This window comes from Coturnix japonica, chromosome 6 (genome assembly GCF_054131305.1).
Source record: "Coturnix japonica strain WE chromosome 6, WE-NBRP24, whole genome shotgun sequence".
In the NCBI taxonomy this organism is placed as follows: domain Eukaryota; kingdom Metazoa; phylum Chordata; class Aves; order Galliformes; family Phasianidae; genus Coturnix; species Coturnix japonica.
The window spans coordinates 939975-954991 of record NC_140668.1 but is presented as its reverse complement, the minus strand read 5'-3'; the positions used below and the strand labels follow the sequence as shown (position 1 = coordinate 954991).

The 15017-nt window shown below is 37.0% G+C and overlaps 1 protein-coding gene across 5 annotated transcripts in view; it reads left to right on the top strand.

The window, feature by feature from the left end:
• Nucleotides 1–12845, top strand: part of LOC107325881 (butyrophilin subfamily 3 member A3-like) — a 55594-nt gene extending 42749 nt beyond the window's left edge. For 3 of the 5 annotated variants that reach the window (XM_085550660.1, XM_085550659.1, XM_085550658.1), the window contains 11 exons: nt 4430–4492; nt 5272–5544; nt 6505–6603; nt 7273–7299; nt 8473–8499; nt 9007–9033; nt 9484–9510; nt 9845–9871; nt 10590–10610; nt 11518–11544; nt 12076–12845. In XM_085550660.1, the coding sequence (XP_085406786.1) occupies nt 4432–4492; nt 5272–5544; nt 6505–6603; nt 7273–7299; nt 8473–8499; nt 9007–9033; nt 9484–9510; nt 9845–9871; nt 10590–10610; nt 11518–11544; nt 12076–12620 (1161 nt within the window). In that variant the 5' untranslated portion in view covers nt 4430–4431 and the 3' untranslated portion in view covers nt 12621–12845. Of the gene's footprint in view, nt 1–2891; nt 3063–4429; nt 4493–5271; nt 5545–6504; nt 6604–7272; nt 7300–8472; nt 8500–9006; nt 9034–9483; nt 9511–9844; nt 9872–10589; nt 10611–11517; nt 11545–12075 lie in introns of those variants that run through there. The other 2 variants (XM_015887118.3, XM_015887117.3) reach the window with 2 other exon arrangements.
• Nucleotides 12846–15017: the final 2172 nt, after the last annotated feature.

The window sequence follows — 15017 nt, the reverse complement described above, 5'->3', positions numbered from 1 at the left end:
CAGATGCCAACAGCAGTGTAGATACTGATTCTTTATTCTTCCCTTGTTTTATCCAGCACCAGATGTTCTCTTCTCCCTTAACTCTGGGATCAGACCATTTACTCATGCAATTCAACTCAGACAGGCATCCCGTCCCATCTTCTTGGTATTCTCTCCATTTTGTACATCAAAACCACTGAAGCAACCAACAATTTCATGTTTTATAGATAGTGCCTATTTGATTTATCCAGCTGTGATATTTGTACACTGTAGCCTCATAGTTCCAGAAGTTACAGGCTAGTAAAAGTCACAGCTGCTGTGATAATGCACCAAGATTTGCAATATGACAAATAGCTAAAAAAAAAAAAAGTCAGATCCTAGGAATTTTTTGTATATCACTTGTTTTATTTTTCCTTATAGCAATTCGATAATCATGGCTATAACTACTTATATTACTGTGATTACACCAATATTTGTATTTTCAATGAACTATTAAAGTCTGTACCAAACTATCAGAGAATTCCTGGCCCCGTGTAGGTATGTTCCCTTTGACAGAGAAGGCAATTAAATATAAGAAGAGCTCACAAAAGCCTTGCAAGGATTGTGTTCATAGCTGTCTGTATCTGTATAGTAAAGTAACTGAAATTAGTAAAGAAACTATAATTATTATAAAATTATAAAAAAAAGATGTATTTTTTTAAGACTAAGAATGGTGCACAGTGTAATGCAGGACCAAATTCTCCTGAAGTAATTATAGTTTTTTCAACATCTTTGAGGGAATATGCTTGAAAGTGAGTTATGGAGTTTATGACGTGCATCACCAAGTCCTCACCTTGCCTGTTGTTGAGGATACACACAAGGACATGTTCAGCTTCCCCATAAACAGTTCCCATCTCAATACTTTTCATCTGTTTGCTTTCACTCTTTTCTACAGCTCTGGCCATAAGAGGGACTAATAGAGTGCATGAAGATGTAGAAGCTCTACATTACGGTTGCAAAAATACCTGTAGATATTAATATGTTTAAAAAGCTTTCTGTACAGAAAGTTGTGTGGTTTGCATATGGTGCTTGAACCTTTGTGTTAAAACACTGCGTTTCAATTCACACACATTCGTGTTTGACATCAGGCATTGTAGAGACTATATCCCTCAGACAATGAACCCGAGGAAAGTATGAACTCTACAAACATCATAAGTTTGGGAAGGTGATGAAAAGGCACAGGAACTATCACTACAGGTTTTGACACGGTCACGCACTTGTTAATAACTTCATTTTGGTGAGACTGTCTAGTTGGTGTCTGAGATAAGGCACCAACACAACTTTGCCAAGGGCTAACAAAGAACTGATTCTTATGACTTGTGTAAATTCTACATCAATTGATTACGACTTTCTTTCTCTTTAGGGCTATACAGTTCATTTGTCTTTTCAGTTGTAAACATTTGCTGAGCGGCGTTTTCAGACAGGTGTTGATGACTGGCACCTTTCTTCTAAATTCAGGTGCCATCTTATTCAACAGCAAGCTCTTTTGTAAAAGATAACATAGAGAAACCATAAGAAATCTGGGCAAATAGTATCATCTAAATATTTGATTTTCTTTTCCACTTGAGGAAGTTACCTGTTGAACAAATAGCTCATTTAAAAGGAAAACAGGGGGGAAAAAAGCCCTAGTAGAAGTTACTTCAGTTGTTGCATGTAATTCTTAGTTCAAATGTATGTTCTGTGGTTTTTCAAACAGTTAGCTTTGTTTCCTGAAGCACTAATATTTCTTAGTGTGTTTCTCTGCTTTGAAACACGTTCCCACCACTTCTTCTGTTTAATTTGTTTTATATGCATACACCCCACATACATTCCCTTTAAAGAAATACACATTTACCCAAATGCTCATCAATGCTTTCTTTTGGAGCAGATGGTTCTCTTATTGGTTTGGCTGCTACCTTAAGCTCTTGGAATAGAACAGCATCATTTCAGGTACTCAAAGAAATAAATGTTTTCTTTGTCACATCTCATTCTTATCTCTAAATAATAAGAGATGGATTTGAAGTGTGGACATTTCAATGGATAAGGAATAAATTGGATGGTTGCAGCCAAAGTGTTGTGGTCAGCAACTCTATGTTCATGTAGGGGGCTGGTGACCCCAGGGGTCCATCCTGGGACCAGTGCTCCTTATAGTCTTTATCAATGACTTAGACAGTGGGATGTAGTGCAGATTTGCCGATGACACCAAGTTGAGTGGAGCAGCTGTTACATTAAATGGAAGGGACAACATCCAGTGGGACCAGAACAAGCTTGAAAAGTGGGCAAAAGATAAAATAAAGAGGTTTAACAAGACCTAGTGCATGATGTTTTTACAGTGAGAGTAGTGAGGCCCTGGAAGAGTTTGCCTGGAGATGTTGTTGATGCTCTGTGCCTGGAGACTTTCAAGGCAAGACTAGATCAAGACCTGGGCAACCTGATTTAGCTGTGCATGTCCCTATTCATTACAGCAGAGCTGGACTAGGTGACCTTTAAAGATCCCTTCCAATTCTAGAGATTCTATGATTCTATGAAATCCCAAATTTCCCTGACTGGTAGAAAAACTCATAGAGAACAGTGCTGCATAAAAGGACTTAGGGGTTCTTACGGGCAAAAAGTGGGTTGTGAGCCAACAGTATCCTGTTGTGTCCATCAGAAGTTCATTGGTTAACTTTACTTCTGGGTGTTAATCTTCCACAACACTCTAGAAACCTTTTTTTCCCAAAATTTTCACTTTATACTTCTTTTTACCTCCCATAGATTATTTGATTACCAATAGCGTAAATTCCCAGCCATACCTATTATTTTAATTCCCACCTTCTTTTTACTGCACTGCAAAGGTTAATACGTAACCTTTGGAAATAAAAGCTTTATTACTATGATCAAGAAAACTGATTGGTAGAGTCCAAAGGTGCCAGAAACCTTCTGAGTACTGCCAACAGATTTAAGAACCTACATGTGGATTTCAGTGGGGTGCAGCCACATTTGTGGAAATCTAAAGCAGCACAATTGAAATGCAGGTCTGTACTTCTCTTTGACACAACTGGTAGTTCATTTAGATGCTTCTGCAGGTAAGAGCTCTGAATATTTCTCCTGTCTCCTGCAGCTGTTGTGTTGTATTGCCTTGTGTTGATTGGCAGGTATTTCAGATGTTGCCCTGAAAAAATCTCTTGGGATTATACCTGGAAGCTGCTGAATGATGTTTTGTGCTTGTTTCTGTACAGTGAACTGTTGTTTGGAAGGCACAGTAAAAACCTCAAACATACCTTCTTGACTATCTGTCCCTAAGACATACTTTCTCTTTGAGTTAGATCTGGACTCAAAATCAAGTTTAGCAGAGGGAAATCCACACGTCAAGTGAGATGTGGATGAACAGTCCCTTTGGTAAGACTCAGATGTGACTGACAGCATGAAATGGGAATGGATTCCTTAATCCTTTCCTCCATTTTGTCATATTTCTTTGCTGTGAGGCATAACTTTCATTTCTGATGTTCATCCTTCTCTTTGTCCCTGCTTATACTGTACTGTTCCCTTTCCCATTTCCTCCCCTTCTCCTCACCTCTTGTGTTTCTATTAGTGTAGTAAATACAATAGGTAGATATGATATAGAAATATACATAGTAGATATGATACAAAAACAGAAGAGTGGAAAAAAAAATCTCTAGTTACCTTGAGAACAGGGAAAGACCTTAAAATGGTTGTGGGAGCATTCAAAGGAAAGAAAAAAGACTAATTTAATAAAACCAGTCACATATTTGCCAAACTTCCACATTCTTTGTGGCTTTAGGAATGAACTTATATTTCTGTTCAAGAAGTAGGACTCATACCATATATCATTAGCTAGCTAAATGTTAGGCTTCTAAGCTAGTTTGATCTTCTGTTCTCCCTTTACAGTTAGTGAAGAAAACTGGCTACCTTTGGTTATATGAAATTCTTCTGTTACAAAAGTGACCTTACAGTATGTTGGTTGTCTTAGTTATTATGATCAGGAGAAGCTCGAAAAAACCCTCAGGGGAGTTTGGATAGACCAGAACTAATGAGAGGTTCCATTTTATATTTCAAGCAAGCAAAGAGATGTTGAAGGAAATGTTAATATCAGTATGTCTTCATTTAAGTTGTTTGGTGGTTTTGTTTTTAGATTACCCTTTGTTAGGGATATTTATGGATTTGAGAGTTGGTCTCTCAAAACAAGAAAAGTTTCTGGGTTTGCCATTTCGTTGTCTTGAAATACTATATATTTCAGTTTCAAGAAATAAAGATATAGGAGACTTTTTATTTTCATACCTTTATATTTCTAAATATGGCAGATTTTATATTCTACTTCAAATCATAATCATCTTTGCCATTAGATCTAAAGAGCCATCCCAAATGTCTCAGCTGTACAGAACCCCACATCCTTTATTTTCCCTTTAGACATGGACTTTTTTCTGTCATACAGGTATGGAGCTGACATCAGCCATCTTCATCTTTGTGTTGGCATCTATACACCAGCCCATTGCAGGTATTTTGCTCTGTAATGGATTAATTTCCCTCTGTGCTGAATTCTTTTATGTGACTATGAATACACTCAAAAACTGTGATGACACTCAAAATTCTTTTCCTCTCCAGAAGGTCCAGTTTTAGATGATTTATTCCAATTTCAGGCAACACAGATGCATGTTCTAGGATTGGGTGTGCTCAAATGTGGGTATTAAAACTGAGCATCTAGGTGCTCAGTTGTATCCAAGCCTGTGTAATTTATAGAAGACAGGCATAACATAATTTATCGTACTGTACTCTCCCAAAGGAATTAATCATTCTGTAGGGAGTGCAGTTTCTCCACACTTTCTCTACTAAATGATTATCTCAGTGAAATACATATCTTTTAAATGGCCAAAATTTGATGAGATGAATATACTCAACTAACCTGGGTAGCTGAACCTAACTTTTACCCTAAACCCTAACCTGAACCCCATTCTAAACTGTTATTCTAAACCCTCAATCATAACCCAAATACTAACCCTATCTTAACTGTCATTGTGGCAGTTGTGCAGCAGTACTTGATTCTGGTCATTTAAAAAAGAGACAGCTTTTAATAACTTCTATTTCAAGCTCATTCATGTTGTTTAATTCTCAGACTTGACCTCTACAATCTGGATGATCAGAGGTCTGGCAGTACATGATAAAGTTATATGATAAGGGCAGCAGCTTCAATGGGTAAAGTGCTGATATGACTTCAAAAACGCAAAGCTTCTCAACGACTCCCCTTTAAAATCACCTCTTTATCAATCTCCTCCATAGGTGCTGGCCATGATCCACTGGTTGTTGTGGATGATTATGAGGGTGGTGGTATCCGACTCAAATGTTTATCTGAAAGGTTGTTTTCTGAAGCTCAACTGTTGTGGACGGACAGCAGAGGAGACAACATCACTGGAACTCCTCTTCCTGTTGACACCAGCACTGCCAGCATCAGCAGCTCCATCATTCTCAAAGCAGGTTCTGGAAACTCCGTGTCCTGCAGAATTATAGATAAACAACTGAAAACATCAACAGAATCTTCAATTGCCATTGCAGGTAATTATGAGCTTCCAGCTTGTAGTTGAGCTCATGAATGCAGACCAAATTGCCCCATAGCTGTACAGAGTAAAGTTTTCTTCCTTAATCATTTAAATCTGTTGGTTGGTTACATTTTTTTGCTACTGTTATTTTTTGCTTTTCCTTTCACCTGAATAGCCATCAGCTTCCTTGTGTGATAAACTGTAAAAACACGAGCAAATAAAACACAAAAATATCCTTCCATAGATGCGATGTGGCCTGGAGGATATCAACTCCTGTTATTGCACGGTGACTATTCTCATTTTCAGGGATGGGGAAGGCTACTGTTCCACCTCTCTTTCCCTTTCATTTTCTTTCACTTCTTTTTCTGTTGCTGTAAGACCTGATATTGTAGTTTAGACAAAACACAACAAAATAACTCAAGGATAAGAAAGTCCTGGTGAACTGCTCCTACAGGTGTCTATGAACAGAATTTAGATCCAAATTCATTTTGTTTCACTTCAGACATATAAAAAAGGGTTGGTTTTTTTTTGTTTCTTTTTTTCTTTCTTTTTTTTTTTTTTTTTGCTTGTTTTATTTGCTTCTCCAAAAGCAATTCAGATTGTTGTATGTGAAGTAATGGTAAATTAGCTGTTGTTGACAGAGATAACTAGTTTATTTGGAACACGACTAACCTTACTGTTAATGATATTATTATTACTAGTAGCAGCAGCAGCAGTACTATTTATTAGTATTTATTACTTTATTCTGTGCTTCCCATTAAAATTAAATGTGGTTACAACATACTGCTACAGACAATGCACTACACATGCAACACTTTTAGCACAAGCAGTTACCAACTCAGCAATATCTTTAGCCTCGTTATAAGCTCTTATAAGAGTCTGACAATACAACTTTGAGATTTCATCAATGAACAGAGCATACATCAAAGTTGTTTCTGCAAGAAAAATGATAACTGATCTCCTGAATAATTTGCAGATGCCTTCTTCCCTTCCACATCCCCTTGGCTGGCGGCTTTTGTTCTGATCCTGCTCCTGAGCATATTCCTGGTCCTCGCTGCAATGTATAAGATGAGAAGTAAGTTCCACTCATCATGCCAAATGCAATCTGGTTGAAAACATTCAGTTTTTCCATCATATTCATAATTATCTGGGGAGTGGGCAGGGTTATGAGAAATCACACCTGTGATTTTTCTGCCTTGACTCAGTATTTCTGCTTACATTGTTTTTCCTTCTTAAAGCAGCTGTTAACTACTCCAACATCTTAGAGTATAAGTACCTATACAGTCATGTCTTAGAAGATAAACCAACACATTACTGCAGTGAAATAATTACTTCAACTTAATCTCATTATTGAAATAGTAAAATTATTGCAAATACCTGAAAATATATCACCATGCCCAAAGATGTCCACTGGTTCCATTTATTTGCAAGCTATTTTACTGCTTTATATGGTAGGTCAACAAGACAGTTCAACAACACAAATCAGCTGCCAAGCAAGTGCAAGAAGTCTGGTGCATTTCTTTTAGCATCACTAGTTTTATTCATTAAATTATGTGTAGCTTCTTGTAATTTTAATGGAAAGTATATATAAGCTAAGATATCTGGAAAATAGATTTTATTTACCAAACAACACGCTTGATCACCATAGAATATCAAGGTTTTCATATGAAACCCTACAAGTAATCAAAGAATAAAGTCAGATAACATTTTCTTTCTCCCTCCCCACCCCTTTTCTCTCTCTCAGATAACAATAAGGAAGTCACTCGTGCACGTAAGTAATATTGATACTGCTTTTCATCATGAACACTGCAATAAAGTCAGAAGTAGAAACATAGTCCACCAGTGTTATTAACAGTGGGGTTAATAAGTTCTATTTCTAAAGCTGTTTAATGATAGCTTTGTAAAGACTGGGGTTTAGGCTTGGGCAATCAATCTACTGACTGTCAGTGTTGAAAGAAGCAGTTTATTTCTTTTTGTTGCATGTCACTCTGCATGCATAACCTTAGCAAAGCTTTCTTACTGTGATCAACCACGTATCTAGAAATTTTCCACTTCCAGAAAAAATGAGTTTTTGACCATTTTCCTGGTTTTCAATTTGTTTTCTTCTCATTGTTTCTTTTTGTTTTAAATTTAATTTTTTAAATGTTTGTTTGCTTTAAGAATATGAACCTGGTGATTTATTTTTCCTTTCATCCGAACAACCATCAGCTTCCTTGTGTGATAAACTGTAAAAACATGAGCAAATAAAACACAAAAATATTTGTGGGATCCTTTCATCAATTTCTGAACAGTTCTCATGTTCAATATGAGAGTTTTTTTTAGGACTTCTGGCTTATAGAAGAGAGACAGAATAAATTCAGTGTTTGCTAATAATAAGTCTAACGATAAGTCTAAGTAAGAAAGCATTTCTCTGCCTTACTTGAAGGATTAAACTGCTACCGAGAAACCAAACTGCATGCAAACATAAGAGTTTTGGATATGTAAAATTGGGATTTTGGACATGTAAAATTTGTATCCAGTCATTGCTGGAAAGTTTTTCATCAGATTTCACAGAATCATTGAGATTGGAAGGACCTCTGGAGTTCAACAGCGGAGAAAACAAGGCTTGATGTCAGATTGGTTGTAGTGCTTGATATCTATTGCTTTTGTTTCAAACGTTGCGGGAAGCAAACTTAACTTGGGAAAATTTTTTTGACTGCACTGCAATTATTTAAACTGAGATTATGAAAAAAAAGTATTTGCTTTTGAAGTTTGCTCCCTACTAAATCCAACCAATAGATTACAATAGATTAAGTACACGTGCATATAAATGTACACTCAAATACACTCGTACAAATATCCATAGAAGTCGTCGTGGTTTAATTCCTCCTGTGTAATCTTTAAAACTGAATGATAAGTGGAGAATTATTTCTTAGGATCTAAGCACATTACTTTCTGTTCACAGAAAATACACGAAAGCAAATTCAAGAAGGTAAGTCTGACAGTGTTTTTTTTCCTAGTGATTTATCCCTATAAATATGTAATTCTTTAGGAACAGCTGAAGGTTGAGCTCAGGAGATACTTGTAGCTGTACTGTTTTCATACAGTAAAATCTAAACAGTCATCAAGTTCCCTTTTATATTATCCATGTAAACATAAACTCCTACAAGCATCTTGTTTGAGAAGTAGTTTTGGTCAGTATTTGAGCTTGCAAATTGCTCTATCAGTGAATTAATATAATTTAATATGATCGTGTTTAGTTCTAATTTATAAGAAAAAGAAGATTTAAGTTCCAGAGCCTGGAAAGTGAAAGAAAATATATAGTTTTCCGTACTCTTTATGAAAAATTTTGGTGCCTTTTTTCCAGTTAGGACTACATTGTATACCTCTAAAGCCAGAATACTCTTTTGACTCTGGACAGCAAGTTTGCTGGGCATGCAAATTATGTCAGAGAGGGAAAAAAATTAACTTTCTAATATTTAATCAAAATCTTTTTCAGATATAGATGAACTCAAAGACAGACTGGGTGAGAGAATATTTCGACTTCTCTTTGTTATACTGATTTTTAAGATTGTTAGATAGAAGAACACTTTCTTCATTAAAAAGAAAAGGGGGGTGTCATGAGGGAGGGCCCATAGTCAAAATATTGTTCCTTTCCAGATTTTCAATTAATTGAAGATAGGAATAGCAGTTAATATCAATACTGCCTGGTTTTATCAATGGATTTCATATATCTAGTCTAAGCTAATCATCTAGACTACATTAAATAGACGTGGATGGGTGTCTCCAGCAGGCAACTTACCCTATCAGTTTTTGATGAGCTACTTATGTGTCTCACATTTTATTCTAAGCTTAATACTAGGCCTTATTTCCTTAAATGAACACACTTTTCAGGGCTGAAATTATCAGCCAGATTTTGTGAATTTTCGTCTTGGGAAATGTATTTCACTTTTATTTCTGCTTTGTTTCTTTACAGAAGAGCAAAAGAGGAGATTTGAGAAGGGTAAATTAACGTTTTTTTTCCTACTTTTCTACTTTTCTCTACTTATATCATGTTATTCTAAGCACCTAACTTCTTTTTATCTATACGTATATGTATATATATGTATATACCTACGTATCTCTAAAGAGCTTTATATATATATATCTATATATAACTAAATATAGCAATCTTTATGTAGGTATACATAAACATTTATTTAAATATTCTATACATACAGGCAGATTATGCCAAGTGTTCTATAATTCTACCGTTCTATAATTCTATGAGTGCAGCATAATTCACCTGTTATAATCTTCCTAACTTTTCATGGCATTTCAATTTTATTTCTTTGTAGAAAATGAGGATGCAAAGGGAAAAATCGGTAAGGATAACTTTAACTTCGAGAAGTCCTTAAAAATAATTTAAGTTTCGTTTGATTTATAAATGCTATTTTAGAAGTGAGTAGTGAAACATCTTGATATCCTTAAGAATGGAGGTCCATCACAGGATTTCCCTCTCTCTTCCATACTTCGAGGCTCAGTTGTCCCTAAAAATGTCTCTTTCTAATAACTGACATATTTAAAAAGAGGAAATAATATATAGAGAGGGACACACACACATATTTACAAGGGGAAGCAGTTTCCAACTAAAAGTGAGGATATTTAGATTGGACATAAGGAAGAATTTTGTTACAATAGGGTGGTGAAGCACTGCACGGGTTGCCCAGAGAGGTGGTGAATGTCTCATCCATGGAGGCAATTAAGGTCAGGTTGGACCAGGCTCTGAACAACCTGATCTATCTGTAGGTGTCCCCTTTCATTGCAGGGGAGTTACACTAGATGTACTCCAAGGGAGTTACACTAGATGTACTCCAAGTACCTCCAACACAAACAATTCCATGATTCTATGACTCTACAGATAGCCCAGGTGACTGTTTGGATTTGGATAACCCCTATTCTTAAGTTACACTCACATCCTTTCCTGAGACCTAGGCCCAGTCAAGCTTAAATAATGTAGTATTGGAAATACATGTATTATATGAGATTCTACAGGAGATCCTTTCCACACATAGCTATAACATAACTTTCTCTGTTTTTCAGAAAACGTCCGGAATGAACTGAGTGAGTTGAAAGTAGAAAAAAAAAAAAAAAAAGAATTTTATCACGTTTTCAAATATTATCAAAAATGTTTAAATCAAAAATGGAGCACCAGAAAAGGTTGCCTAGAAAAGTCATGGAGCCTCCATCCTTGTAGATATTAAAAAGTCATCAGTCTTCCACAATATTCACCTGGAGAAGCTGAAGCACATGCCTTGAACAAGTACATTCTTTGATGGATAAAGAACTGGCTGGAGGGCCAGGCACAGAGAATGGTGGTGAATGGAGTCCTGGAGAGTGTACAGAGAAGGGAAATGAAGCTGTGAGGGGTCTGGAGCACAAGGCTTATGAGGAATGGCTGACCTAGTATTTTTTAGTTTGGAGTAGAGAAGGCTTAAGAATAACCATATTACTCTCTACAGCTCCCTAAAGAGAGGTCGTGGTGAAGTGATGAGGACTCTTTTCCCATGTTACTACCAACAGGACTAGAGGAAATAGCCTCAGATTGTGCCAGGGGAGATTCAGGTTGAATGCAAGGAAATACTTATTCAAGAGTGGGCCGTCAGGCACTGGAATGGGCTGCCCAGGGATGAGGGGAAGTCACCAACCATGGAGATGTTCAATAAACATTTAGATGTTGTACTGAAGTGAAAAATGTTAGTGATATGTGGATGGCTGGATGGGATGATCTTAGAGGTCCTTTCCAACATTGTTGATTCTATGATTCCATGAGCTGACAGCGTGGGCAAACTGTTCTGTTTGAGCACTGGGGTTGTATAGACGGACCCAGTGGTCTGTTCCAACCTCAACCATTCACTGCTTCTTTGTAGCACTATACAGCTCAAAATCAGGTATGTTAGCACTGCAGTAATTTAAATTAACCATTGTTTTTAAAACGTATATATAAATATATATATTCTTTTTCTTGCAGAGTTCAGGAAAGCTCGTAGAAATGCAGGTAAGCCAAGACTAACCTGCCATTGCCCTCACGTTCTTCTATGCACATACAAATAGCTATCATTTGTGCCACAAAAAAATTCATGGGATGCAATAATTTGGGGAAAATGTTAAGTCTGTTTGTTGAAACAGGCACACAGTCTTTTGTGGGCATCTCCCATTTACGCTGTTCTCAAAATCATGAGTTGAAATGGATCATTTATGTCCCATTTAAGACCTTTCTAAATGTTATGTGGCTTCAAGAGATTCAGCTTTGTGTTCTGCTCAGAAAGCAAACTGATGAGTCAATATGAGTGCAGATGGTTTAATTAAGCCAAAATGAAATCAGAGAAAGGGCATTTCCCACTGTTTCCTATTGAGTTTTTGTCCCAGAAAACTAACGTAGTTTACATACATTCCTGGTGTATGAATTTACTTATTTATTTGATTATTTTGCCTTTTGTCTTCTGTATTCTCTTCTTTGCTTTTGTTTATTTTCCTGAAAATCAATAATAATTTCTTTTTGCCTAATTTTTTTTTTTTTTTTTCCAAGTTAATATCACTCTGGATCAGAAATGCAAACACCCTAACCTGTGCATTAGTGATGACAAAAGGAGGGTAAAGTCCTCAGACAAGACAGAGACAGTCCTCAAAGTGATGGTGGTAGCTACTGAAGGTTTTCCAAGCAAAAAACATTACTGGGAAGTGGAGGTGGGAAACCAGTCGCAGTGGGAGCTGGGAGTGGTGAGTGAGAAGATTAGGAATATGATAATGAACAACACGGAGAATTCTCTCCCAGTGAATAATGTATTCAGTCTACAGTATTCTCAGGGGACATACACATTCAGTGATGGGCAGGATATAAGAGATTACGAACAGTGCAGTGTGGTGGGTGTTCTCCTGGATGTGGAAAACACTGAGCTTTCATTCTACGATGCTGAAGAAATGAGGCCTCTTGGGACTGTCTTTTTTGAGTGTACTGGGAACATTTATCCATTCTTCAGTCCGGATTCAAGTGGCAACTGGCTGGGGGTACGTCCTGTAAAACCTCAGACCTACGAAGCTCTTCCACAGAGTGATAAGGAGATTAATAAATGAACAACATGGTGAAATAACAGTGGATGCCAAAAAGAATGCAAAAGAGTGCATTTTCATCATTAAAAACCATGGTTAAGGAAGAAATAGTCCCTGAAGTACTTCAGAAGGCATCATCTTCCTGTAAGAGCTCATTCTGTAAAAACTGGAACATATCAAATTACTTCTATTGTATTTTACTGCATCTGGATTGAGAACAAACAAACAAATAAACAAATGAAACCTCTACGTATTTATTTCAGTATTTGTAGCACTTACTGTATATTCATTTTTACCCAACGAACTCAGATATCATCAGTTATAAACAATGGTTATATTCAACTGACTGAATGTGGAAGCCTAACGCATTTTGAGCTCATGTATATGCACCTAGAATTAAATGACCTAATTTGCACCCTCAATTCAAACTGCAGCTAAGCCATCACCAATAAAAGGTACCTAGATCCTGACACTTCTGCTCAGGTTTAAACCCTCCTAAGTAAAATTTGGTTGAATAACTGAAAGAACAATCAGGATAGTGAGTTAGCGGCATGAGACACATCTATGTACAGCACAGCCCAACTACTCAAAGTGGCCATTGCCTTGAAAAAATGTTCAGCTGAGAAATGAAAGGCATTAAAGTACAGGGATGGGAAAAGCCAATGTGTGAGGGGTGAGCTCTGTTTTCCCATGACTGAACATAAAATGGCTTGTCTTGGAAAGAGTCTTAATAATCATCTATGTGGGTCAGTCTATCTAATGCCACCTATTTATTTCCATGGAAACTCAACAGCTACATAGAACACGAGAACACTTTGACAGAGCAAATTTGCAGCTATAAAACTGTATTTTTTCAACATAGCCAGCATCATTAGCTTTGCATTTTTGCCAGCAACAAATGAATGCCTTCATGCTGTGAAAGCATGAGGTGATCCACTGCTATGTAGGTGCTGCTGAAATGCATCTCCTGCTGCCTGTCTGTGCTCACATCCACCATTAGGTCTCCATAAACATTCATCAGGTGTTGATAAACGTCAAAGGGTGCAATTTTTTCTGCATGGAGGAATTCAATTGCTCACCTTCACTTCTTATGCGCTTCCATGTCAGATGCTGTTTTGTCAGACCAATCCTCTGCTTCCATGTGTCACATGGCAACAAAATTTAATGTGATGTTGTCAGGAACATTCAACCTCTACTGGTATTCCACCAACATCTACCTCTGACATTGTGGGTCAAAAAAATAAATAGGATGCATTACTTTTGGAGCAGTCATCTTGGTTCCAGCATCCTCTGACTGATGGGAAAATGATGAATTTAATCAACTATTTCCACATTAAACTTTCTCCAAAATTCTTCAAGATAAAAGCTGAATCAGAGACTTGTTCCCATGGGCAGAATACGCTGTAAATTGGATGGTCTTCCTCTTCATATGAATAAAATAGTTCTGAGAGATGGAAATTGTTGAAACCATTTGTAAGATGAATTCTTAAGACCCACTGGTGCTGAAATGGGAGAAACAACAATTCATCCAGAAGGGTAGTTCAAATGTAAATCCAGTCTTGTGCGATACCTCTATATGAATGAGATGCTTATCATTACAGTTGGTAGAGTCAATAGAAATGCTGACAGACCACAAAAAAAAAAAAAAAAAAAAAAAAAAAGAAAGAAAGAAAGGAAAAAATAAAAGAAACAAACAAGCAAAAAAAAGCCCAAAAACACCAAAACAATGAGACTGTGGGTGTCTGGTCAACAGAATGTCATTGGAGAAGTGCAGCCTGGTGTACTACACCAAAGCTGTGACCAGACAGTGATCCTATTTAACACTGCAGGTGACAAAACAAATCAGATAAGCTCAGCACAAGGATAATCAATGTGAAGGAAGAGAACTCTGTAAAAATGGGCCATACTGCCTAAGACAACAACAAAAATCAGCAACAAAGAAAGAAAAACAGATGAAGAAACACCTAAAGGTACAGAGCAGAAAGGAAGGAGTCCACAGGCTGCCTTGAAACTCTTGGAAATGCAATATTTTGGGAACCTTAGTCAAATGTGCATCACGACTCACGAAGAAATGAAATCAGTCTAGAATTAAAATCCCAGGAAAATATAGAATATATCATAGGGTGATGCAAACAGCAATTGCTCACCAACTAGTGACCAATGCCCAGCCAGGCTCTGAGCAGCTCCGACCCTCCCAAGCCAACACCCCCCCTCAGTTTTATTGATCCCCATCATGTTGTATGGTGTGAAATATCCCTTGGCCAGTTTAGGTCAATTGTTCCCATTTTGTGCCCTCCCAACTCCGTGTGTTTCTCCATCTCTTCGCTGCAGGACAGTGAGAGAAGATGAAATGTCTATGACACAATGCAAGTACTTCTCTGCAGCAACGAAAACATTGGTGTTATATCACCATTATTCACA